Source organism: Canis lupus, chromosome 20 (genome assembly GCF_011100685.1).
Source record: "Canis lupus familiaris isolate Mischka breed German Shepherd chromosome 20, alternate assembly UU_Cfam_GSD_1.0, whole genome shotgun sequence".
Lineage (NCBI taxonomy): Eukaryota > Metazoa > Chordata > Mammalia > Carnivora > Canidae > Canis > Canis lupus.
Window position 1 is genome coordinate 3,129,653 of NC_049241.1, and position 25,959 is coordinate 3,155,611.

Genomic DNA, 25,959 nt, shown 5'->3' on the forward strand with positions numbered 1-25,959 from the left:
GCCAGCTTAATCAAACCTGTCTCCCATCTTGAACTAGCCAGTGGCCTTGGGCACCCTTCCACTTCCTCTGGTTATATGCACCCAGGGCACAGGGATGGGAATGTCCCCACACCTCCAGCAATAAAGAGGGTGTGTGTTGTCGCTAAAGAATTTAGAAGCTATACTAAAATGCTATCAATTGAACTAGGCCGTGGCATTAATTTTAAGATGCATCCAGTTTTTAGAGATGTGAAAAGGTCATGGCGAGGTGCATCCGAGAATGGATGGAGTATGGTGCTATTATCACTATTGTTGGTGGCTCCAGACAAGTATAGTTACCCCCCAATTTACAGTGAGCAAAGAACACTGACACCTGCCTGAAGGGCGTGAATCGGAACCCGTTTTTTGTGTGACTAGAAACCCTCTGCTTTCTTGGGCTTTCCAGCCTGCCTTCTCGAGGAGCCTTTCTGGCCCTGGGGGCTTGCTGCTTCTGACTGTTCATCTTTCACTTATACCTGAGGTTTCCTGGTGCTGTTGGCATTTTGGGTCAGACCATTCCTTGTTGTGGGGGCTCCCTGTGCTTAGCAGCACTCCTGGCCTCCACCTGCTAGATGCCAGGAGTAGCCTCCCAGTTGTGACAACCAAAATTTTCTTCAGACGTTGCCAAATGTCTCCTGGGGAGAAAAGCAGACTCACCCCTGGCTGAGAATCACTTGTTTATATCTACACTACTCATTGTAGGGTTTCTGTGTGAGAAAATGGCATTCAAGGTGACTTTTCTTTTTGGACCAAAGGAAAGACCTGCATCTTCAAAGTGTGGGATTCAAAATCACCTCTCTTAGATGTATTTGGAGTGTGCCTAGATGTAGGATCCAGGGCCTACCCCAGAGTTGCTGAGCCAGAATTTCTGGTAAACATCTGCCCTGAAGTGAGCTCACATTGGAGCAGGGGTGTTGGGGCGGGTCTATCAGGAAGGCTTCCCTGAGAAGGGGCCAGAGGAGCCGAGTCTGGAAGGGTAAATGGAATCAGCTGGCCAGAAAAGGAAGGAGGCCCTGCAGGGAGGGCCATGGGCCTTTGTGAGTATTCTTGAAATGACAGCACTTGTTCTTCCTCAAACCCCATCTCAAGCCTGGCATCACTGCCTCTTATGTTAAATCATTTTTCCATAAGCTGTGAATGTTCACTTTGAAAAACAATTTAGAAATGACTAGCACAGGGGCGCCTGGGTGTCTCAGTGGCTGGGTGTCTGACTCTTGATTTCAGCTCAAGTCATGATCTCGGGGTTGTGGGATGACAGTCTCTGTGCTCAGTGTGGAGTCTGCTTCTCACTCTCCCACTGCCCCTCCCCCATGCCTTTTTTTTTTCCTCTCTGTCAAATAAATCAATGTTAAAAAAAAAAAAAAGAGAGAGAGAGAAATTGACTAGGACAAGAGAGAAAGAAATAAGATCCCATGATGCCTGACCAGAGGTGGTCATTGTTAACATTTCCCTGTGTGTTTTATATGTAAGGAGAACATTTTTAAAAAGATTTTATTTATTCATGAGAGACACAGAGAGTGAGGCAGAGACATAGGCAGAGGGAGAAGCAGGCTCCCTGTGGGGACCCCGATGTGGGACTTGATCCCAGGACCCCGGGATCATAATCTGAGCCAAAAGGAGATGCTCAACTACTGAGCCACCAGGTGCCCCAGGAGAACATTTTGATGAAAATGCATCTGGTGCACGTGTTGTCTTAAGTCCTGCCTTTTTTCACTTTTAAAGCTATTTTCTTGATACTCCTGTCTCTCGGGAAGGCAGAAATGGCATGAGAGGTTGGCTCATGTTACAAAGAGGATAGGAAACATATTTGGGTGAACCATAGGTCCCATGCCACAACTTGTCAATTTTTGGCTTGCTGGTCTTGAATGGAACATCCCATCAAGTATTAGCCTGTCTCCTCTATTAAATCTGCTCAACTTCTTGGTTTCTCAGTCCTGGACAAAGACTATCATTTGTGAAGCCTTGAAGTCATGTGTGGCATCTGCTATGCCCTCAGCTCTTGGCTGTCTCTCTCTCCAACACTTGGTTGGTGCCCTGCCTGTGTTGTGTTTTTTGGGACTTTCTACCCCCTCAGCTGGCTCCTCCCTCTGCATCCAGGTTTCTTCCCTATCTCCTCTCTCCTACCATTGACTTGTCTATATCACAGCTTTGACCTTGGCACTTCATTGCTCTGCACCTTTTTATATTGGTATCTGTCCTTCAACACTGAATCTAATTGCACCTCCTTTTTTTCACCTCTTTCCTGCATCTTCTATTATCTACATTCATTCATTCGCTCCCTCGGCGCGTTCATTATTCCTCATCTAGTGGTTGCTGCTACAAACATGCAGAGTCCTGTATTGATAGAAATGAAAGATAGAGGGCTCATCTCCCTAGCTGACTGCAAGGAGCCCTGGGAGTAGTTTTGACTTAATAAGTACCAGCTCTCTGACCACAGGAAAGTTATAGAAGTGTCATACTCCCCATCTGTAAAATAGGGCAAGTGGAAGTGCCTTCCTTCAAGTGAGTGTGGTGCTTAAATGGAACCACACAGGTCAAGTACTTAGTGGTCTTGTTTGGAAGAAGCCATTGCCAGTTGGTATTTTGAAGCAGCCTCCTGTGCAACTACTTCTGGTGGGCAGTGGCCCTGCCTGTCTTACCCACATGCTCCATCTCCGGCACCAGGAGAGTGCCGTACACATGGAAGGTGTTCTGTAAGCATTTCTGATTAACCTAGTCAATGATTCTTCTCCTGCATTCTAGAAGAAGTGAAAAATTTGGTTTTAAGTCAGAGAAGATTGTCTGCACAGGGTCTACACATCAGAGGGAAGTGGAACCAGGAGGATGCACGAGAGAAAACAGAGAAAGCAGGAAAGCACACAAAGTCTTTGCATGGTGAGTGGAGATGGCCCCTGAGGACAAGTTAGGTGTGAATCTGGGGCAGGGACAGGGTTGGATTGGTGTTGCTGGTGCCGTGCATGTATACTGCTGTCCCTCGTGTGTATCAGCATCTCCGGCTGGTGCTAGCTCACTCTGGGAAACCAGAGCTGCTCTCAATGCAATCACTTTTTGTCATTGAACCTTTTTCTTTGCTTAATTTTTATTTTATGACTTACAAGACTTTTCTATATATGTGGGGTATTTTTAGAAAAATTAGTGAAGGACAGCCTGGGTGGCTCAGCGGTTTAGCGCCACCTTCAGCCCAGGGTGTGATCCTGGAGACCCAGGATTGAGTCCCACGTCAGGCTCCCTGCATGGAGCCTGCTTCTCCCTCTGCCTGTGTCTCTCTGCCTCTCTCTCTCTCTCTCTCTCTGTGTCTCTCCTGAGTGAATAAATAAAACTAAAAAAAAAAAAAAGAGTAAGAAAAATTAGTGAATATAGAAAGGTATAAGACAAGCAGGAAAAACAATCTATAGGTCCATCACCAGGAACAAGCATTGTAATATTTGAGTAGTTATTATATACTTTTTGGCCAATTCCTTTGTTGTAAGGTTCTTTTTTTTTTTTTTTTTTACACAGATGAGGTTGTCCTGGATACATAATTTTGTTTTCTGAGATTAATATGTCACCATGTACAGTTTCCTATTTACTTAAGAACTTGGCATAAACTCCATTTGTGGTGACTACATAATTTTTCATCTGCTGGTAGCACTGTAACATTCCTTATAGGTGGGAATGTAGGGCTCTTGGGAGTGTTTTCAGTACTCTCTAATATAAACGGTGATGAATTGGACACTGGATAAATAATAGACTTTTTTCTTTCTTTTCCCCCTTATGTGGAGTGTTCTATAAGAAACTAGAGGCCTCCTCTTGCCTCCATTTGTCCAAATAATCATAAAGTCTGTATATTTATTTACTCATTAAAAATTAACCAATTTTTTTATGCTTACCATACACCCATCCCTCTGTCTGGTGACTGGCATTACAAAATGGGTAAAGGGCCCTCATTTTTCAATGAACTAGAATGGAACAAGAAGTCCATTTGCTAATAAATATTATCAGATTCTCACCCAGCAGAGTCTGAAACTTTTTCCAAGATCTCCGAGGAATATGAAAAGATACTCAGAATGGAAGATCTTACTACAGTTCGGTAAGGATGGACCCATGTTATTTTGGGGAGTGGGAGCAGAACCCCTTCTTGTACAAGCTGTACAGACTCTCACCAAGAATCATGTGGATTTTTAGTAACTTAAGTCTGAGCTCATGCAATCCAGGTGAAATTAAAGGAAGAGAGAAAGGAATGCTTGTGTTTATGAAGGCAAACATGCACCATGCTTTTGCACGTGTTGGTTTATCTCACTTAATCCTCATCATGGACACTCTGTGAAGTGGTGTTACTATTTCCGTTTTCTTCACAACATAACAGAGTGGTTAGCAATTTGCTCAAGGTTTTAAAACTGGAATTCTTGGGAATCTTGGGAGTGTAGGTAAAGCCAGGACTCCAACCCATATCTTTGGATCACCAAGTCCACAGCCTTTCCTGCTGAATGCATTTGCTTTTGGAGCCTAAGAAGGACCCGGAGAAAGAGATTCCTTGGATGCTGTGGGGACCAGAGGTAGAATGGAAGCCCAGCTGGTGGCTTGGGAGAATGGGATGTGGAGAACAAAGAGGCTATGTCATTAAAAAATCTTGACTTTTAAAAAATAGTTTTTGTGTTGATTTGAGAAGAATTGACCTTCTTACATTGTGAAGTTTTCCTATCCATGATTATGGTATATCATTTCACCTAATTCAGCTTTGCCTCTATGATTTTAATAGTTATTTTTTTTCTTTCAATAGATGTTGGATTGAATTTTGACTGCTTTTATAAAATATATATTATTTTCCATAATATTTCTAGTTGGCTAGAAATTGATAGTACAAGTGTGGTCTGCAGAGCAACAGCATTAGTATTACTGGGAACTTGTTAAAAATGTGGAATGTCAGGTCCACCCCAGGCTTACTGAGCCATAACCTGAATTTTATTTAATGGCATATTTAACGGTGATTCATATGCACATTGCAATTTAAGAAGAATTGTCTCGAGGAATGCAATGTCATTAAAAAAAAATTTAGTCCAGTGAATACATTCTTAGATCTGATCTCTGATTTTTTTTTTTTTTACCTTCATTTATTTTTCTCTTTGGGAATTTTCTAGATGGAGTATATCAAGAGAAACAGCTGTTTCTTTGGGAGCAGTAGCTGGGACGGAGGTGAAGGAATTAACTGAAAGACCATCATTTAGCAGCTTAACAAACATGTTAGAAAAGCAAAAATTTCAAAGTAAGTTAGGATGGGATTTTGGAATTTTGTAATATAACTAGACTTGGAAGAATTATGAAATATTTCAAATTCAGAATACTTTAGAAAGATTCTTTGATATCTGACCCAATGATACTCGAAATTGAAAGAACACTCCATACACTTTCAATTTACCCACTCCATCTCATCTCATCCAGCCATCCCCACCACCCACCCATCCATCCATTTCATCCCATTCACTTACCCACTTCATCCCACCCAACCACACTACATCCCTCCTCACTCCATCAATGTTTCTGTGCTCCTGACTCATGGTGTCATGAACACGGGGAGCATGAAAATCTCTAATGTTGGCTGTAGACTTTCAAATAAATAACTACTGTCTTATTTGACAGATACTAATGTTGGGGGAGCACTAAAGAGTCAGGTTTATGGAAAGAATCTTGGAAGATAAGTTGCTTTCTTTAAAAAAAGTTTATTTATTCATGAGGGACACAGAGAGAGGCAAAGACACAGGCAGAGGGAGAAGCAGGCTCCCCGTTGGGAGCCTGATGTGGGACTCAGGATCCCAGGATCATGACCTGACCAAAGGCAGACACTCAACCACTGAGTCACCCAGGTGCCCCAAGTTATTTGCTTCTTATGGTGGAATGAGGGAAATGGCATCCCAGTTTGCGGGAGTCACTCACGCAGAAGCTTACAGTCATAGCAACAGACCGAGGGGCAATGGTCCTCATAAACCACTACATTGATGTCTTCATTCTTGACCTTGTTCTCCTCACCAGTTTTTTAGCAAGCAATTAGGTTTCCAGTATGAGGTGGAATATTCTAGAGCTGGTGCACTTGCTGCCTCCTGGGATGGCCCACTTCCTGTTTGTACAGCTGTAACTGCTACAAATAATTTCCTTAACTCTCTATCAATTAATCTGCTTTTCCTGGTTCGAGTTGAACATTGTGAAACTGCAGAGAGAAGTGACTGCTTGAGGCGGGCTCTCTGCCAGGCATCGCAAACACAGTTGCTCACATTCCTATTCTTAAGGCCCTAAAAGACTAGTTCATACTTTCATATCTGCACACCTTCAACCCTTTCTGAGTTTTCTCTTTTCCAGATTAAACAGCCTTGCTTTTCAAAAAAGTTCCATAAGCATTTTAATGAGCTATTCAAACCATCCTTTTTATTTTGAAAAAAATAGAATACACAGAAAATACAACAATGTATTACAATTTAGGTGTTAATATTTTGCCATATTTTCTTAATTTCTTTCTTGCTCTTTTCTTTTTTTTCCTTGCTCTTTCCTCATCTTTTCTCCTTACCCTTCCCTCCCCTCCCCTCCCTCCACCTCCCTCCTCCCTCCCTCTCTTCCTTCCTTCCTTTCTTCCTTCCTTCTTTTTGAGAAAGAAAAGTTTACAGATACAGTTTGTTTCCTTTGTACCCTGTGCTTTTAAGGAGCATACCCTAGGGTGCCTGAGTGGCTCAGTTGGTTAAACATCTGCCTTTGGCTCAGGGCCTGATCCCAAGGTCCTATGATCTAGCCTGTGTAGGGCTCCCTGCTCAGTGAGGGGTCTTCCTTTCCCTCTGCCCTTCCCTCTACTTATGCTCTCCTTCTCTTTCTATTAAATAGTCTTTTTTTAAAAAGCATATCCTTTTTTTTTTTTTTAAGGATTTTATTTATTTATTCATGAGAGACACAGAGAGACAGAGAGGCAGAGAGATAAGCAGAGGGAGAATCAGGCTCCATGCAGGAGCCCGTGGCGGGTCGCAGGACGATCCCAGGACTCCGGGGTCACGCCCTGGGCGAAGGCGGCACCAAACCACCCACCCGGGCCAGCCCCTGAAGCCCCGAGGGATCCTTTTTAAAGCATATCCTATCCTGCATAGAAATTGGTGTGACCCTTCGCTGCCACCCTTTTCTTTCTGACACATGCATACAACATTGTATTGATTTTTGTTTTTATGAGTTACAGAGATGATTTCATACTGTACGTACCTTCCTGCAACTTACTCTTTGCTTTAAGTTTGATTTTTGAGATTTATTTGTGTTCATATATGTAAGACCAGCTCCTTCTTTGTAACTTCTGTAGATGCCCCATTAGATGGATGTGCCATCCATCACCCGTGGACTCTCCACTGAGGGACATTTGGGTTGTCTCCAATTTCCCACTGTCACCAACATTGTGATAGTGAGCGTCCTTGTGCAGGTCTCTATTTGCATGTTCCAGAGAGTCTAGGGCATTTCTCCAGTGGGATCACGGCCTGGGAAATGCACCTTGACCCTTCAGGAGATACTGCTGGTTTACTCTCTGGTTGTACCTATTTGCCTTCCTGACAGAAGTCCTGAGAATTCCAGCTTTTTCACGTTATCAGCCATGCTTGGCATGGTCAGGGGCTTACTTCCTGATTCCTCGTGGGGTTGATAGCATCTCATACACTTATTTGGTCACAATCCTATGTGATTTGCCTGTCCTGTTTCTTTGCTTATTTTTCTGTTGGGTTTTACACTTTTTAAAAAAGATTGTTATTTATTTATTTATTTATTTATTTATTTATTTATTTATTTATTTATTTATTTATTTATACAGAGCAAGTGCACAAGTGGGGTAGGGGAGGAGGAGTAGAGGGAGAGGGAGAAGCAGAGGCCCTGCTGCGTAGGGAGCCCGACTGAGCTCAATCCCAGGACCCCAAGATCATGACGTGAGCTGCAGGCAGACGCTTAATGGACTGAGCAACCCAGGGGCCCCTGGGTTTACATTTTTTCTCGCTGATCCATAAGCTTTATTTTTTACATCTTCTGGATAATTGCGCATTGCCACTTAGATGCCTGTAAACATCATAGGCCTGGGTAACTTACCCTTTTACTTATGTACGCTGTCTTGTTTTTCACACCAGTCATTATTCCTATTTTGTCATTTTGATAGAGTTTAAGAAATCCTTCCTCATCCGGACATCAGTAGAGCTGATGTATTCTTCTAATGATTTTGAAGTTTTTTTGTTTTCCACCGTTAGTCTGCCATTCATTTTGCATATGGCATGAGGTGCCAAGTAATTTCCTTTGCCTCCAAATGGATAGCAGTACAATTAACGGACTAGTCCATCCTTCCCTCTGATCTGAAACACCACCTCTGGCATTTACTGAGTCCCCCTTATGCATGCAGTATATTTCTGGGCTTTTGATAGTCTGTTCCATTGGTCTTTATATCATGGAACAACTAGCTCATGGCTTTAATTACCATAGACATATAGATCTTATTGTCTCTCTTTTTTTTTTTTTTCTGGATCTAAGCTGAGTATTTATGTACCTTTGCTCATTTACTTCTCTCACACCCTAAAAAGTGCTATTGCCTCCATTCTCCAGATAAGGTGATTGAGGCTCAGAATGGGTCAGGGGGGAGATGTGGTTCTGGAACCTTGTGATTCAACTCCAAAGCCTGAACCTCAGCCCTACACTGTGGTTAAGAGCTGACTTGAGGGAGAAATTTGGCATCTGGTGGTGTTGTGATCATCATCCAACCTCGGCCTCCTCTGCCTGTTAACTGACAACCAGTCAGCTGTCCATATTTAGACCTCTTCTGGGTGCTGGGGCAGGGCAGCAGCACAAAGGCACCTTTCTGAATCTCTGCAGCATGTGTGCATTCACATATGGTAGCTTGTATATGAGCTCCTTTGAACGCTTATTTCCTTCCTTTGATTGCACAGTTAAACGGAAGGAGTCTGAGGGGAGAAAGAAGAGCCAGAAGAGAAGGAAAAGATCTCAGGAGGAGGAAGTTGACCTCAAGGTGGAAGGACATTGGAAGCATGGTGCCTTCTCCACTGAGCTGGTGGTGATGCCACTCCTCGCAGGTGGTTACCCCTGGTCCCAACAGGTTTTGGTCATCTTGTCACATATGGCCAGGATGTCCATAAACAGGATGCTTGCATTGACCAAGCTCTGTTCCGCCACCTAGTTTCACGCTCACAGTCACTTCAGCAAAGTGGAGGTAAGCGTCTCCACTGTACAGAGGAGAAAAGGGAGGCACAGAGAGGTCATGTGTATTGCTCAAAATCACACAGCAAGTAAGGGTGAGGCCAGGATTTGAACTCAGGACTGATTCCAAAGAAACCTGTGAGAATAACTGTCCTGATCCTGTTTGCTAAAATAAGATGCCGCTTCTTATAAACACCTTCCTGCAGATTGTTATGCAAACATCGAGTGGAGGAAATGGGGAAAGGAGCCAGTATTTCTGCCATCATGTCATTTACTGCTCACGACAAACTTGGAATCTGACAGCGAACTCATAGGGGTGCTGTTGGGGTGCCTGTCCCTTGCTCTGTGTGGACTCAAGTCCCAGAAGGCAGAGCAACTCACCTGAGGTCACATAGCTCTGGGACAGAACAGGAGTTTCATTCTTTTGCTTTGTAAGATCTATCACAATTTAGAAACTAGATTTTCTATGGTGTGACAAATAATAAGTAGGTTTGCATGTTGTATCTGTACGTTTGGATAATGGAAAGCTCAGAATATGTTTTGGGTAAAATTATGTGACTTCATCTTAAAAATAGTAATATGGGGGGAGACCCTTTTTTTCTTTTCAGAGAAAATAATTGCCTGCCTGCTTCCTTGTAGGTGAGTTTGCTTGGGCCATCAGGGTGGATGTGTGCCCTCTGCTGGCCAACCTGCAGAAATTTAGGCTGCTGTTGAGATGTTAGCAACCCCTGCGGCCACTTGTGATTTTACCCCGTAGAAGTTGTCCCGCAGGTGCTGGGAAAATCACAATTTTCACAAGTTCTTGTGCTGATGTTGATACGTTTTGATAAATACTATTATCTTTTTAGTTTTCACTTTTTTTTCAGATCTTATTTATTCATTTGAGAGAGAGCGCGAGCTAGAGAGAGAGGAAACACTACCAGGGTCAGGGCAGAGGCAGAGGGAGAAGCAGGCTCTGCACTGAGCGGGGAGCCTGATGCTGGACTCCATCCTAGGACCCTGAGGTCATGACCTGAGCCCAAGGCAGATGCTCAGCTGGCAGAGCCACCCAGGCATCCCTCTAGTTTTCACTTTTAAATGGATTTTTGAAAATCAGTTTTTACCTAAAGTTGGGCCTTCGAGGCTGTCTTAGCTTTTCACTGGCACAGGGGTCTTTTCTGGAGAAGTGAATTTTCAGAGGCTCTTGCCCACTCTCAGGCTGTGCTCCAGGAGGACTCAGCGTCTGCAACAGTGGTTGCATGCTCCTGCTGGGAGCAGACATCTCCGGGGAATGCTTTGTGGGCTGAATCGCCAAGAGAAACCCCTGCCTTGGGATCCCTGGGTGGCGCAGCAGTTTGGCGCCTGTCTTTGGCCCAGGGCGCGATCCTGGAGACCCGGGATCGAATCCCACGTCGGGCTCCCGGTGCATGGAGCCTGCTTCTCACTCTGCCTGTGTCTCTGCCTCTCTCTCTCTCTCTCTCTGTGTGACTATCATAAATAAATAAAAATTAAAAAAAAAAAAAAAAAAGAAACCCCTGCCTTTGGGTGGATGAGCTTCAGATGACCTGCTAACTTTGCATTAGGGTGACTTTGCTTCTTAATTTTGTTGTGAGAGGAAGGAGCAGTTCAGATGGTCTCAACCAGTTTGGTATGACCATTTCCAGCAGGGTGAAGCCAAGAGTTGTCTGGGTCTCCCTTCTCTCCAACTTGTGCCGTTCTGGCCCTGACAGTTATTCCTAGAGCACCAGTGACAAACAGACTTTGAACAAGTTGCCCACTTTCTCTGAGTCCTTCAACTCGAGTTCTCATCTGTAGAAGAGGGGTGAGAATTTCCACCCTAGAGGGCTGCAGGAAGGGTCACAGGAGATGGTGTGTATGAACTGCTTAGCAGGGACTCTTGCACACAGCAGGACTCAGAGAGGTCACTGGTGTGGAGGTGGTAGCTGCCTCTGTCAGAACATTTGGGTGGGCTGGATACAGGGCGCTGGGCCTCCAGCAAGGAAGATAGAAAGATAAACCTCCTCCCTTGTACTGATATCATGGTTTATGGTCAAAAGCAAAGAAGGACCTTGGCTTGGCAGGCTAACTGTATATTTGTTTTTGCCATAAAATAATAGCGTAAGATTATTCCAAAACCAGCATGATCATTTTTGGTAATCATCTTCAATTTCAAATTAGGCCCTTGGCGTTGTATCCCTTAGTGGTGTGTACTGATTGGCCAGGAACCCATTAAGATTCCAGAAAGATTCTGTGTTTGGAATGAACTCTTGTTTTTACTGCTTAGTGGAGAGGCCAGGTATAGGTGGGCAGGGCTGGTTTGGACACGGATTCCATGGCTTATTGGCCAGGAGACCTTGGACAATTTCTTAACATCTCTGGATCTCAGCTTCCCTAAGTTTCTGAATGGTGATTTTTTTTTTTTTAAAGATTTTCTTTATATGGGACACCTGAGTGGATCAGTCAGTTGGGTGTCTATCTTCGGCTCAGATGTGATCCCAGGGTCCTGAGATCAATTCTCCCATCAGGCTCCTTGCTTGGCAGGGAGCCTGCTTCTCTCTCTGCCTGCCATTCCCTCTGCTTGTACTCTTGCGTTCTCTCTCTCAGACAAATAGATGAATAAAATCTTAGGAAAAATAATATTTATTTATTTGAGAGAGAGTGAGAGAGAGCAAGCCCAAGCAGGGGGAGCGGCAGAGGGAGAGGGAGAAGCAGACTCCCCACTGAGCAGGGAGCCTGACATGGGGGAGGGGTTCGGTCTCAGGACCCCGGGATCATGACCTGAGCCAAAGGCAGGTGCTTAACCCACTGAGCCACCCAGGTGACCCCTGAATGATGATTGAGTGCATGTTTGCCCTTGAAATTTCTTCTAAACTGGGCAGCCTTTCCCATGAAAATATTTACAACATTCTAGAATACAAATCATGGTTGGTTATGGCCTTAATGAGTTAGCTTTGTTGGAGAGAAAGACATGGGAGCACTGAGGGCTGTCCCCAGGAGCTGCACATGGCCCCATGCTCACGGCCTGTGCACATAGCTGCACACCACTGGCCCATGACTTGTTTTGGAAGGGACTCTTCATTCTGAGCGTGAGTGACTGGGCTTTTGTGTGCTTTAGAAATATGTTCACAAGCATCGTGAAGGGAATAGAACTGGTCTTTTTGAACATGCACTATGTGCTGGATGGTGTTCCCAGCACCTTTGCAAACATCAACCCTCTTAATCCTCTTCACCCTTAGAATGGCAGGATCTCTGCCCATTTTGCACATGAGGAAATTAAGCCTCAGAGAGCTTCTAAGAGGTTCAGGATGTGAGCCCAGGCCTCTCTGCTTGAACAGCTGGAGGGTTTTACCTACCCCCATCCTGTCCCACATCAATAGGTCTCTACCTGGTAAAATGCATGGACCCCTTTCATGAGAAAAATATTCTCACAGCTACCTGTGTGCCATGCAGTGGCTCCATTTACCCACCCCTTTCCCTAGTTGTGCTATATAGCAAAACTGTCATAGCAGGAGGTGACCGTGCTTGATTTGGCTCCAATGTCCCAGTTCCATTCTACATCAGTACCTATGCTTTTCTCATTGGACCACACCAGTTAAAGTAGCACCACTGGCCACCGTAGCAGAGACACTGGCATTATGTGTTTTTGAATGTGTTCTGTTCTAAAATAATTGCCTAGAGCAGCACTCTCCAATAGAGCTTTCTGCGGTGATGGGACTGTTCTAGCTCTGTGCTGTCTGGTCCAGTAGCTCATAGCTACAAATGGCTACTGAGCATTTGAAATATGACTCATGTGATAAAGGAACTGCATTTTGAGTTGTACTTCATTTTAATTTATTAATTTATTTTTTAAAAATTTATTTATGATAGTCACAGAGAGAGAGAGAGAGAGAGAGAGAGAGAGGCAGAGACATAGGCAGAGGGAGAAGCAGGCTCCATGCACTGGGAGCCCTACGTGGGATTCGATCCCGGGTCTCCAGGATCGCGCCCTGGGCCAAAGGCAGGCGCCAAACTGCTGCGCCACCCAAGGATCCCCTTAAAATTAAGTAGCCACACATGGCCAGTAGTTACTGTACTAGAATGGTGGTTCTAAACTGCCTGGGGAGCTTTTAAAAAACCCTTGTGTGGAGGCTATGTGCCAGACTAAGTAAATCAGACTGCTTGAGGGTACCATCCAAGCATCGGTGTTCAGGAAATGCTTATATTACAAGATGATCATCAAAATTAAATCACAACAATTGAATTCTCTTAGGTAACTTAACAGGACCTCAGTTTGAGAAACTGGCATATATATAATGTTGCCAGTAGGTGTTTGCAATTCTATTAATTTTTTTTTTTTTTTTTTACGTTTTCTTCTTTTGGTTATAATTTATCGTTGGCTCTTCGCAGGTTGTCTGATCCCTCTGTGCTTGTCTTGGGGCTGTCATGAGTAACAGTCTAATGCTGTGTGTGTTTTCCTCCCCACCCCCCAGGATGGCAAACTGTTGTGAGTCGTGGCAGAGGGAAGTCTGCCAGCATTTTAGATTGTTTTCTGACTTTAAAAACAGAAGTTCCTATCATGACCGAGGAGCAAAAGCAGGACTTAAACCCCCTGACCATAAAGATCAAGTGTGTTTCCTGTCTTCCATCACAACCTGTTCCCCACCATGAACTAGAGGTAAGAATGAGCCAGAAGAACTGACTTGAGAGCTCTTTTCCCCATCCAGTTGCCCATTACATGTCATCTCTAATTCCCTCCAATGGCCTTATGTGAGATGTATCGTCATCTCCATTTCACCATGTAGGATCTCACAGTGAGACATGACAGATTAGGTTCCTAGGTTTAGGAGCTACGAATTCTTTTTTTTTTAAGATTTTATTTATTTATTCATGAGAGACACACAGAGAGAGGCAGAGACATTGGCAGAGGGAGAAGCAGGCTCCCCGCTGAGCAGGGAGCCCCAGGTGGGGCTTTTTTTTTTTTTTTTTTTTTATTTATGATAGTCACAGAGAGAGAGAGAGAGAGGCAGAGACACAGGCAGAGGGAGAAGCAGGCTCCATGCACCGGGAGCCCGATGTGGGATTCGATCCCGGGTCTCCAGGATTGCGCCCTGGGCCAAAGGCAGGCGCCAAACCGCTGCGCCACCCAGGGATCCCCCAGGTGGGGCTTAAACCCAGGACCCTGAGATCATGCCCTGAACCAAAAGCAGATGCTCAACCACTGAGCCACCCAGGTGCCCAGGAGCTACTAATTCTTGATGCCTCCTCACTACACTGAAGGTGTCCTTCAAATGTAGGTAGTAATCCTCTCTTCAGAAGGAGCCCCCATGCTTCATGAACACAGCAACAGTGCTCACATAGGAGCTCACTATTTTGAACCAACCGGGTTCAGCACTGATGTTTATCCTGGGAGTTTCCTTTTTCCTCTTCTGGTGGGATCCTTGTCTCCTGGATTCTGTGCTCCTCGTGCTTGGTTTGCTATCTGGTTTTGCTGGACCACATCTTCCTGTGGCTTCCTGAGAAACAGTTAAGCTGAGCCACCCAGGGATCCCCCATGTAACTGTCACTGTACTCAAGACACAGAACTCAGGCAGCCTGGGTAGCTCAGTTGTTTGGCGCCGCCTTCAGCCCAGGGTGTGATCCTGGAGACCCAAGGATCGAGTCCCACGTCAGGTTCCCTGCATGGAGCCTACTTCTCCCTCTGCCTGTGTCTCTGCCTCTCTCTTTCTCTCTACATCTCTCATGAATAAATAATTAAAATCTAAAAAAAAAAAAAAAAGACACAGAACTCTTCCATCACCATAAAGATCTCTCATCCTACCCCTTTGTTGTCACAACTACTTCCAAACCTAGCACCATCCTTAACCACTGTGTTTTCCATCTCCATAATTTTGTCAGTTTGAGAATGTTATTGTTGTGGGTTGAACTGTGTTCCCTCAAAAAGGCATATTGAACACTTAACTGCCAGTAACTCAGAATGTGACTTTATTTAGAAATTAAGTTTTTACAGAGGTAATCAAGTTAAAATGTGGTCATCAGGATGGGCCCTAAACCAATATGACTGATGTCCTTATGAAAAAGGGAAATTCAGATGTAGAGACGTAGACAGAATGAAGACTATATGAAAAGATGTAGAGAGAATGCCATGTAATGAAGAATTATGCTGTCTTAAGGCAGGAAATGTCTGGGCCTACCAGAAGCTGGAAGAGGCAAGGAAGGATCTTTCCTTAGCACCCTCAGAGGAAACATGGCTTTGCTGACACCATGATTTTGCACTTTTAGCATTCAGAACAATGAATTTCTGTTGTGCTAAGCTGCTCAGTTTCTGGTAATTTACTATGGCAGTCCCAGAAAATGGACAGTTATATAAATGGAAACACCCAGCATGTGACCTTGTGAGATTGGCTCCACTGCTCCATTCAGCATAATGCTCTTGCATTTAGCTGAGTCATTTTTATTCACTTTAAAAAAAAAAAAGATTTATTTATTTATTTATTCAGAGAGAGAGAGAGAGGCAGAGACACAGGCAGAGGGAGAAGCAGATTCCATGCAGGGAGCCTGACGTGGGACTCGATCCTGGGTCTCCAGGATCACACCCCGGGCTGCAGGTGGCACTAAACCGCTGCACCACTGGGGCTGCCCATTTTAATTCACTTTCAATTGTTTTTTTAGGCCATTTACTTTTAATGTAATTATTGATATTTTATAGCTTAAGTCTGTCATTTTAAAAGAAAACAAAGAGAACATGAGCAGGGGGAGGGGCAGAGAGAGAGGGAAAAGCAGACTCCCCACTGAGCAGGGAGCCTGACTTGGGACTTGATCCCAGGACCTCAGGATTATGACCTGAGCTGAAGGCAGACACTTAATTGACTGAGCCACCCAGGCACCCAAGTCTGCCATCTTAATATTCATTTTCTGTTTTCTCTGTTTTGTTGTTGTTGTTGTTTCTTTGGGGTTTTTTTTCTTGCCTTCCTCTGGGTTGTTTGAAAACTTTTTAGAATTCTATTTTGATTTATCTACAGTATTTCTGAATGTATCTCTTTGTACAGGTTTTAAGTGGTTGCTCCAGAAATTACATTATGCATACATAACTTATCACAGTCTACAGGTGTCAACATCTTTCCAGTCAGAGTGAAGTTTAGAAACCTTACCTTCCTTCAAATCTGTTTACCTTTCAAATCTCACTTATAATTGTCTTAAATATTTCCTCTACATAGACTGAGACTCACACCAGATGATGTTATACTTTTTGCTTCAACTGTCAAATGCAATTTAGAAAACTCAAGATGAAAAAGAAAGTGTATTGTATTTACCTATAGATTTGCTCTTTCTAATGTTCTTTTTTTCTTTTCTGATGTTCCAAGATTTCTTTTTCTTTTAAAATTATTTGTTTCAAGAACTTCCTTTAGTCACTCTTTAGGGTAGATGTGCTGACAACAAATTCTCTTAGTTTTTCTTTGTCTAAGGTTGTCTTCATTTCTCCTCTATTCCTGAAGGCTAGCTTCATTTGATTTAGAATTTGGGGTTCACATTTCTTTTTCTTCAGCATTTGAAAAAAGTCATGCCACTTCCTTTTGACCTTTATGGTTTTTTGATGAGAAATAAACTGTCATTTGAATTGTTCTTTCCCAATAGAAGTTTGTTTTGTCTCTGGTTTTCAGAAGTTTGGCTCTATATCTCTGGGTTTATCCTGTTGGGTTCACTCAGTTTTCTGAAACTTAAGGCTATGTCTTTTTGTCAATTTTGGGAGATTTCAGCCATTATTTATTTATATTTATATTTACATTTATTTGTTTGTTTGTTTGTTTATTTATTTATTTATTTATGATAGACATGGAGAGAGAGGCAGAGACACAGGCAGAGGGAGAAGCAGGCTCCATGCCGGGAGCCCAACGCCGGACTCGACCCTGGGACTCCAGGATTGCACCCCGGGCCAAGGCAGACGCCAAACCGCTGAGCCACCCAGGGATCCCCTATTTTTTTTTAAAAAAAGATTTTCTTTATTTGAGAGAGAGAGCACATGTATGTGCAAGTGGGGAGGGAGGGGCAGAGGGAGAGAGAGAGAGAGGGAGAAAAGCAGACTCTGTGCTGAGTACAGAGCCCCATGTGGGACTTGATCCCAGGACCCTGAGATCATGACCTGAGTGGAACTCAAGAGTCTGATGCTTAACCAACTGAGCCACTCAGATGCCCCAGCTATTATTTCTTTAAATACCTTTTAGCATTTTCCTTTTTCTTCTCTGCTCCTGGGACTCCAATGTCATGAATGTTAGTTCATTTTTTATAGTCCCACAGGTCCCTAAAGTTCTGTTCATTTGTTTTTACTCTATGTTCTTCAGATTGGTTACCTTATATTGTTTTATCTTCTGTTAATGAACCCATCCACTGAGTTTTAAAATTTCAGTCACTGTATTTTTCAATTCTAAAATTTCCATTTGGTTCTTCTTTATATCTTCTGTTTCTTTGATGAAACTTAAAAATTTTTTCATTTGATTCAATCATGTTCACACTTGCTTTAAAATTCTTGTCAGATAATTCCAAGATATGTCACTTTGGTGTTAGCATCTGTTGATTGTCATTTCTCACTTTAGATGGGATTTCCCAGGTTCTTGGTATGATAAGTGATTTTTGAATTATGTATTGGACATATTAGATATTAAGTTATGAGCCTCTGGATCCTATTTAAATCTTCCATTTTAAATCTGCCAGTGGAAGAAGGGGAACACTGTCTTATTCCCATTAGGCAGAGGTGGCCATCTGGGTTCCCCACTCAGCAGCCATGCCCTGGGGACATATACCATACTGGTTTGATTACTGCAGCTTTGTAATAGAACTTGAAGTCTGGAGTTTGATGCCTCCACCTTTGCTTTTCTTTTTCAGGACTGCTTTGGCTACTTGGGGTCTTTTGTGATTCCATACAAATTTTAGGATTGTTCTAGTTATGTGAAAAATGCTCTTGGTATCTTGATAGACATTGCATTAAGTGTATGGATTGCTTTGGATAGTATAAACATTTTAACAGTATTTGTTCTTCCAATCCATGAGCACGGAATGCCTTGCCATGTATTTGAGTCATCTTGGATTTCTTTCATCAATGTTTTTATAGTTTTAGGAATACAAGTCTTTCATCTCTTTGGTTAAGTTTGTTCTTAGATATTTTATTGTTTTTGGTGTAATTGTGAATGGAATTGTTTTCTTAATTTTACATTCTGTTGCTTCATTATTAGTGTATAGAAATGCAATGGATTTCTTTACATTAATTTTGTATCCTACAACTTTACTAAATTCATTTATTCTGGCAGTTTTTTTGGTGGGGTCTTTCAGGTTTTCTATATATAGTATCATGTCACCTGTAAATAGTGTAAGTTTTACTTCTTCCTTACTTTACTTCTTCCTTACTTTCTTGGGTGCTTTTTATTTCTTTTTTGTTGTCTGTTTGCTGTGGCTAGTACTTCCAGTACCATGTTGAATAAAAGTGGTGAAAGTGGACATACTTGTCTTGTTCCTGACCTTAGGGGAAAGACTCTTAGTTTTTCACCTGAGAATGATATTAGTTGTGGGTTTTTCATATAAGGCCTTTGTTATGTTGAGGTACATCTCATGTAAACCTACTTTGTGGAGGGTTTTTATCATGAATAAATGTACTTTATTAAATGATTTTTCTGTATCTATTGAAATGATCGTATGATTCTTATCATTTCTCTTATTGATGTGATGCATCATGTTGATGATTTACAAATATTGAACCATCCTTGTAACCAGGAATAAATTCTACTTAATTGTGGTGAATGATTTTTTTTGTGTGTGAATGATTTTTTTTAAATGTATTGTTGGATTTGATTTGCTATTATTTTGTTGAGGGTTTTTGCATTCTATATTCATCAGAGATATTGGCCTATAGTTCTTTTTTTCTGCAGTATCTTTATTTGGTTTTGGTATCAGGATAATGTCCTGATAGAACTAATTTGGAAGTTTTCCTTTCTTTTCTATTTTTTGAAATAGTTTGAGAAGAATAGATATTAATTCTGCTTTAAGGGGATCCCTGGGTGGCGCAGCGGTTTAATGCCTGCCTTTGGCCCAGGGCGCGATCCTGGGGACCTGGGATCGAATCCCACGTCGGGCTCCCGGTGCATGGAGCCTGCTTCTCCCTCTGCCTATGTCTCTGCCTCTCTCTCTCTCTCTCTCTGTGACTATCATAAAAAAAAATTTAAAAAAATTCTGCTTTCAATGTCTGGTAGAATTACACTTGAAGCAAATGGTCCTGGACTTTTTGTTTGTTAGGAGTTTTGTGATTACTGACTTATAATTTCTTTGCTGGTAATTGGTCTGTTCAAATTTTCTATTTCTTCCTGATTCAGTTTTGGTAGGTTATATGTTTCTAGGAATTTATCTATTTCTTCTAGGTTGTCCAATTTGTTGGCATATAGTTTTCATAATATTCCCATAATTGTTTATACTTCTGTGGTGTTGGTTGTTATCTCCCCTCTTTTATGTGTGACTTCATTTATTTGGGTTCTCTCTCTCTCTCTCTCTCTTTGTTGTTGATAAGTCTGGCTAGGGGTTTATCAATTTTATTGATTATTTTTGAAGAATCAGTTCCTGGTTTCGTCAATCTGTTCTATTGTTTTTTTAGTTTCTATGTCATTTTTTCTCTGCTTTAATCTTTATTATACCTTTCTTTCTGCTGGCTTTAGGTTTTGTTCTTTTTCTAGCTCCTTTAGTTGTAAAGTTAGGTTGTTTATTGAGATTTTTCTCACTTCTTGAGGTTGGTCTGTATTTTAGGGAGGATTTTAGGCCACATGCTCTAAACATCCTCCCAAAAATCACTTTTGCTGTGTCACAAAGGCTTTGAACTTTGCATTTTTGTTTTCATTTGTTTCCATGTATTTTTAATTTCTTCTTTTATTTCCCAGTTGACCCATTCATGTTTAGTAGCATGTTATTTCACCTCCAAGTGTTTGTGGTCTTTCTGTTTTTGTTTTTTGTTTTTTCTTGTGATTGACTTCCAGTTTCATAGTATTGTGGTGAGAAAAGATGCATGGTATGACTTCCATGTTCTTGAATTTGTTGAGGCTTGTTTTGTGGCCTAATGTGTGATCTATTCTGGAGAATGTTTCATGTGCACTTGAAAAGAATGTGTATTCTGCTGTTTTAGGATGGAATGTTCTTTTTTTTAAGGTTTTATTTACCCATGAGAGAGAGAGAGAGAGCAAGCACTAGTGGGAACTGAGTGATGGAGGGAGAGGGAGAAGCAGGCTCCCTGTTGAGCAGAGAGGCTGACATGGGGCTCAAGTCCAGAATCCTAAGATCATGTCCTGAGCCAAAGATAGATGCTTAGCTGACTAAGCCACCCAGGTACCCCTAGGATGGAATGTTCTAAATGTATCTGTTAGATCTAGCTCTTCTAGTATATCATTCAAAGCTGTTGTTTCCTTGTTGATTTTGTTTAGATTATCTGTGCATTGATGTTTGTGGGGGTATTAAAGTCCCTCACTTTTAATGCATTATTATCAATTAGTTTCTTTATGTTTGTTATTAGCTAGTTTTTGTGTTTGGCTGTTCTTATATTAGGTGCATAAATATTTACAATTGTTAGGTCTTCTTGTTGGATTGTTCCCCCTTATGATCATGTATAGTGCCCTTCTTTGCTACTTCAGCTTTTTTTGACATCCATTTGCATGATAGATATTTCTCCACCCCCTTACTTACTTAAAATTCCAGGCTTTAGGTCCCACTGGTTGTAAGAGCTCATGAAATTTGGCCTCTCTTGCTTTTAGTGCCAAATGTTATGGGGATTTGTCTTCCCCTTGTGGGTTCCCTAGTGTGCAAGTCTGTTTTTTTGCTTTTCTCTCCACCACTGGCTCCATCCCCACCACAGATGGCCACAGTCCATCTTGTTCCCCAACCATGTCTTTCCCCTTCCTGCCTTCTTTGATGTGGCTTCTTCTCTGCCTTTAGTTGTAGAGATTCTTCTACTGTCTTCAGATTGTTTTCCTGGGTTGACTCACTGAAGTGAGTATTATCTAGTTGTATACATGGGAAGAGACGTGTGCTTAGAGTCTTTAGCGGGGGAGAGGGAATCTTTTTTAAAAAAAGATTTTATTTATTTATTAATGAGAGACAGAGAGAGAGAGAAAGAGAGAGAGGCAGAGACACAGGCAGAGGGAAAAGCAGGCTCCATGCAGGGAGCCCGACGTGAGACTCGATCCGGGGTCTCCAGGATCACGCCCTGGACTGAAGGTGGTGCCAAACTGCTAAGCCACTGGGGCTGCCCTGGGAGAGGGAATCTTAAGCAGACTTCTTGCTGAGAACAGAGCTTGACATGGGGTTTGACCTACAACCCTGAGATAATGACCTGAGCTGAAACCAAGAGTTGGTTAACTGACTGTGCCACCCGGGTACCTCTCAGATTGCATACTTTCTGTTGACCTGTAGTCAAGTTCACTTATTCATTCTTCTGCCATCTGCATTTTGTTCTTTGGGCCATCCAGCCAATTTTTAATTTCATTTATTATATTTTTCAGTTCTAAATTTCCCTTTGGTTCTTCATTATAGTTTCCATTTTCTGAGACTGGCTACCCCCCATTTGTTTCAAGAATGTTTGCAGTTACTTGTTGGAAAATGGTTATAATTGTGGTCTTAAAGTTTTTATCAGATAATTCCAATATTCAAGTTATCTCAGAGCTGGCATCTGTTGGTTGTTTCTCCCCTTGAGCATTGGTCAGTCAGCATTCCTAATTCTGTGTATATCAAGCAATTTTGGATTGATATATCTTAGACATTTTAAATATTATGTTATGAGACCCTGAGTCTTATTTAAATCCTATGGAGAGAGACACCTGGGTGGCTTAGTGGTTGAGTGTCTGCCTTTGGGGTCCTGGGATCAAGTCGCACATCAGGCTCCCCACAGGAAGCCTGTTTCTCCCTATTCCTACATCTCTGCCTCTCTCTCTGAGTCTCTCATGAATAAATAGATACAATCTTTTTAAAAAATCCTATGGAGGGATCCCTGGGTGGCGCAGCGGTTTGGCGCCTGCCTTTGGCCCAGGGCATGATCCTGGAGACCCAAGATCGAATCCCACGTCAGGCTCCCGGTGCATGGAGCCTGCTTCACCCTCTGCCTGTGTCTCTGCCTCTCTCTCTCCTTGTGTGACTATCATAAATAAATAAAAAGTAAAAAAAAATCCTATGGAGAATGTTGGCTTTTTTGTTTTATTAGATAATAACCTTACTTAGGGTCAAGCTGTAATTTCTAGTTTACCTTCTATGGCTGTGGTTTTAAGGCCTGTTCAGTTTTCTAAGATTTTGTAGTGATAGTCAGGTCTTTCCTGCATGTGTGGTACTCAGGGGCCAGTCTGAGACCTGTGTTGTGGTCTCTGTTCAGTTTTTAAAACCCCTGGTATGCTGCTTAAGGCCAGATCCACACACATGCACAGTTCAGGGATAAGCCCAAGTTTACCTATAAGTTTATGGAATCCCTTTCTTGATTTCCTCTCCTTTCTACCCTCTCCAGGTCCTAAAGAGTCCTCTTCCTGGTCTGCTGGCTTGAAAGGTGTACCTTTAGTGTTTCCACTCTGACATGCCCTTTCTGGGACTCAGTCTACCTCTGAGGACAGGTGGTGGGAAGATATGTAGACTAAAAACAATATTGAGGGTTTGCCATATAGTTTTTGTATCATAATTCCTCTGCTCAAGTTATTTCCCTCTTCAGGTTTTTAGGTGCCTGCCCAGCTGCTGCCACTGCCATCAGATTGCAGCTTTGGAACTTGAACTTGCATGGGGGCAGGGCCAGGAGAGAAAAATAGCAGGAGATCCCTTCAAACCACTCTTTCTATCCTATGAGGATCCCTCCTTCCATTCCTTAGAGTAGAAAGAGAGGGCTTCTCTTAGAGCTCTGTCCACACCTGGTGCATGATTCTGGGATTCACGTTTCCTTTTGAGACCAGTTTATGACATATAGGAGGAAAATAAAACCCAGGAAACTCATAGCTACATTGTTTGTACTTTGAGTTTGGTTTCCATTCCCAATTTACACATTACCTTTTACTTTACAGAGGCCTCTGATGGCTGCTCTGGTTGCATTCACTGTTCATCTTTTACTATTTTTTTTCTTTTTTATTATTGTTTTATAGATGTTCTTTTAATATTCTGTATATAAGTCCTCTGTAAGATGTATATGTATTGTACATATTTTATGCCAGTCTAGGGTTTATTTGATAAAATTCATTTTATCAACTTTTGGCTGTTATAATTAGTACTTTTTGTGTTCTGTCAAAGAAATCTTTTCCCATGTTAATGAAGATTCTCTCCTATGTCTTCTTCTAGAAGATGTATAATTTTAGCCTTTATATTTAGGTCTATGATTCATCTAGAATTAATTGCATTTTCCTATCCATGAAAATTGTACATTTCTCTAGATTTTCTCTAATTTCTCTCTGCAATATTTTGTTCTTTTCAGGTACAAGTCTTAACACATCTTTCACTGCATTTCTTTTTAAACATTTTATGTTTTTATGCTGTCAAATGTGATATTTTAAAATTATTCATTGCTAGTAAATAGAAATACAATAGATTTGACCTTGATGATATTTCTTTTTATACACATAACCAAACAAATATATTTTGTTTATGTATCTTGTCATTCTAATATTTTATGCCTTTGTGCAACCACCTTTGCTAGTAGAATCTTTTACCTTTAGATATTTTGTGATTTTTACTATGATTTCACATTTAGTTGAACCTTCTCTGTGGGGATTCTTTGAGGCTTAGGTTGAAAGTGGATGTCTCTAGAAGGTTTATTGATTACTCCTACCAAGTACCTAGGAGCATACCAACCCAGGATTATTTAAAAATAAATTTTCAGTTTCAGTATAAAATAAATAGTACACTTGGAATGTGAATTCAGATCACAGACTTGCATAAGGGTTAACTTTTGATTATAAGATCTTAACATAAGGTTAAAACATGCAAGATAAACTGTTTTCTGTCTCTCCTTTCCATCTCACTCTCCATGCCCTGTTAAGCCCCAGGGCTCTGAGCTCTTCTTCACCTTGTTGTAGCTTTCTGCTTGGATACCTATTAGTATGCCAAAGGTGAGCCCATGCCAACCCTCCAGATGGATGTCTGGGAGATATGGATTACCTTTTCTAAAAACCAGTTATCTCTACCTTTTTTACACCTAACCTTGGGCTTGGAAGTAAAAATACAGATGTGCAAAATGCATGTGGCCTGTCTTTGTGGGACTCAGAGGAAGTATGGCTAATACTTATTAGGCCCCTGTCTTGTTCAGCCACCATTTTGGTGCCTTCATATATGTCACTTAATCCTGGGGATGACCTTGCAGAACAGGCTCTCTCATTGATATTTTTGTGGATGAGGAAACCCAGGCCACAGGAGCTGCGGGTGGTGAATGTGACACTAGGATTTGAGGTCCCTGTGAGAACCTTCCTTTAGAGGGGAGGCAGAGTGACTGCCACTGCAGCCTACTGATCTCCTGTCACCTTATTCTTTCCTAGAGGCTGTGCACCCCTGTGTACTGCAAGTACCAGTTCTTTAAGACTCCAGTTCATAGAACAGAGGGGCAGCCCCATGGCGTCCACATCCATTTCCAGGACATCAATGTCATCTTTCTGGGGGCGATGCAGCCCAGTGATCTGAGAGAATACCTGGAGGGCCCCCCCATGGTGGTGGAAGTGCATGACAGGGACCGCAAATTAGAGGAGTATTCCCGGAAGCCCACCCTGTTTGGGGATGACCCCCTGGACTCATACCTCAACCTCCAGGCCCTCATCTCTCCAGAAGAGACAGAGAGCAACCCCTTTGAATCCCACAATAAGAGATGGGACCCTTACGGGGTTGCTCAGGTCAGTTTTGCCGACCTTCTCCTCGGCCACAAGTACTTGAACTTGGTCGTCCCCATCCACAGCTGTGAGCCCAAGCCCACACGGTGTGGACGGGATGGCAGGAGCAGGAAGGTTGTGGGATTCCGAGTGCCCACAGATGGCTTCCAGCACAAGCCACTGCCCATGGGCAACTACATCGAGGCCAACTCCCTGCTCAAGCTGCGGGTGGACATTGCTGTGCCCCTGCGCGCCAGAGCAGAAGCCCCGGACCCAGAGCTCACACATAGCCAGTTTGGCCGTGTCATTTTCGTGTTTGACTCCAGGAAGATCTCCCTCCTCTCCAGCCTCCTGCGAGACATCACCATGATCAATGCCAAGGCCCTTGATCTGGAGTCCTACCCTGTCAGGACTGTCCAGCAGATCCTGTCAGCCTTTAAGGTGCGGGTGAAGATCCAGGAGAGGCAGGACCTGGATGTGCTCACTGGCTTCCACCTGCTGGACGGGAAGATCCACCTTCTCATTCTGGAGGGTTTGGCTGACCAAGGCTTGAAGCGGCTGTGGGACAGCCATCAGAGCCGGTGGGTGGATGGTTTGTCTGTGTTTCGTGTAAAAGTCATGGTGTCTGGATGCTGAGTCAGTGGGGGGATCTTTTGAAGCCAGGCTCGGGTTTAGAGTCCTCATCTGCCAGAAGGCCCTGTTGACTCAGTTCCTCTTGGGATTTATCACAGAGCGCTTCACATGGCTCCATTATTTGCCTTGATCCCAGGAGGCATTGCTTGCCTTTGGGTGAAGGGAAGACTTTAGGACCCCATGGAAGACAGGGTGGTTCAGGAAGGTGGGTGCTCCCTTCAGACTTCTGAGGGGCCTGCTTGGCTAACAGGGAGAAGAAAGCTCTGTATGGCCTGAAGATGGATACCACAGGGAAATAGATTTCCATGCAGTCTAAGGAAGGCCTGATTAT

The 25,959-nt window shown here is 42.8% G+C and overlaps 1 protein-coding gene across 17 annotated transcripts in view; it reads left to right on the forward strand.

Annotated features, from left to right (window-relative positions):
* CFAP92 (cilia and flagella associated protein 92 (putative)) overlaps positions 1-25,959 on the forward strand; it is a 59,496-nt gene that overhangs the window by 3,565 nt on the left and 29,972 nt on the right. For 10 of the 17 annotated variants that reach the window (XR_005374534.1, XR_005374533.1, XM_038565505.1 and 7 more), the window contains 6 exons: positions 2,761-2,892; positions 4,000-4,087; positions 5,136-5,260; positions 8,934-9,077; positions 13,650-13,834; positions 24,672-25,576. Coding sequence is in view for 15 of the 17 variants with exons in the window: in XM_038565505.1 (XP_038421433.1) it covers positions 2,761-2,892; positions 4,000-4,087; positions 5,136-5,260; positions 8,934-9,077; positions 13,650-13,834; positions 24,672-25,576 (1,579 nt within the window). In the remaining 2 variants the exon portion in view is untranslated. The remainder of the gene's footprint in view (positions 1-2,760; positions 2,893-3,999; positions 4,088-5,135; positions 5,261-8,933; positions 9,078-13,649; positions 13,835-24,671; positions 25,577-25,959) is intronic. The other 7 variants (XM_038565510.1, XM_038565511.1, XM_038565499.1 and 4 more) reach the window with 6 other exon arrangements.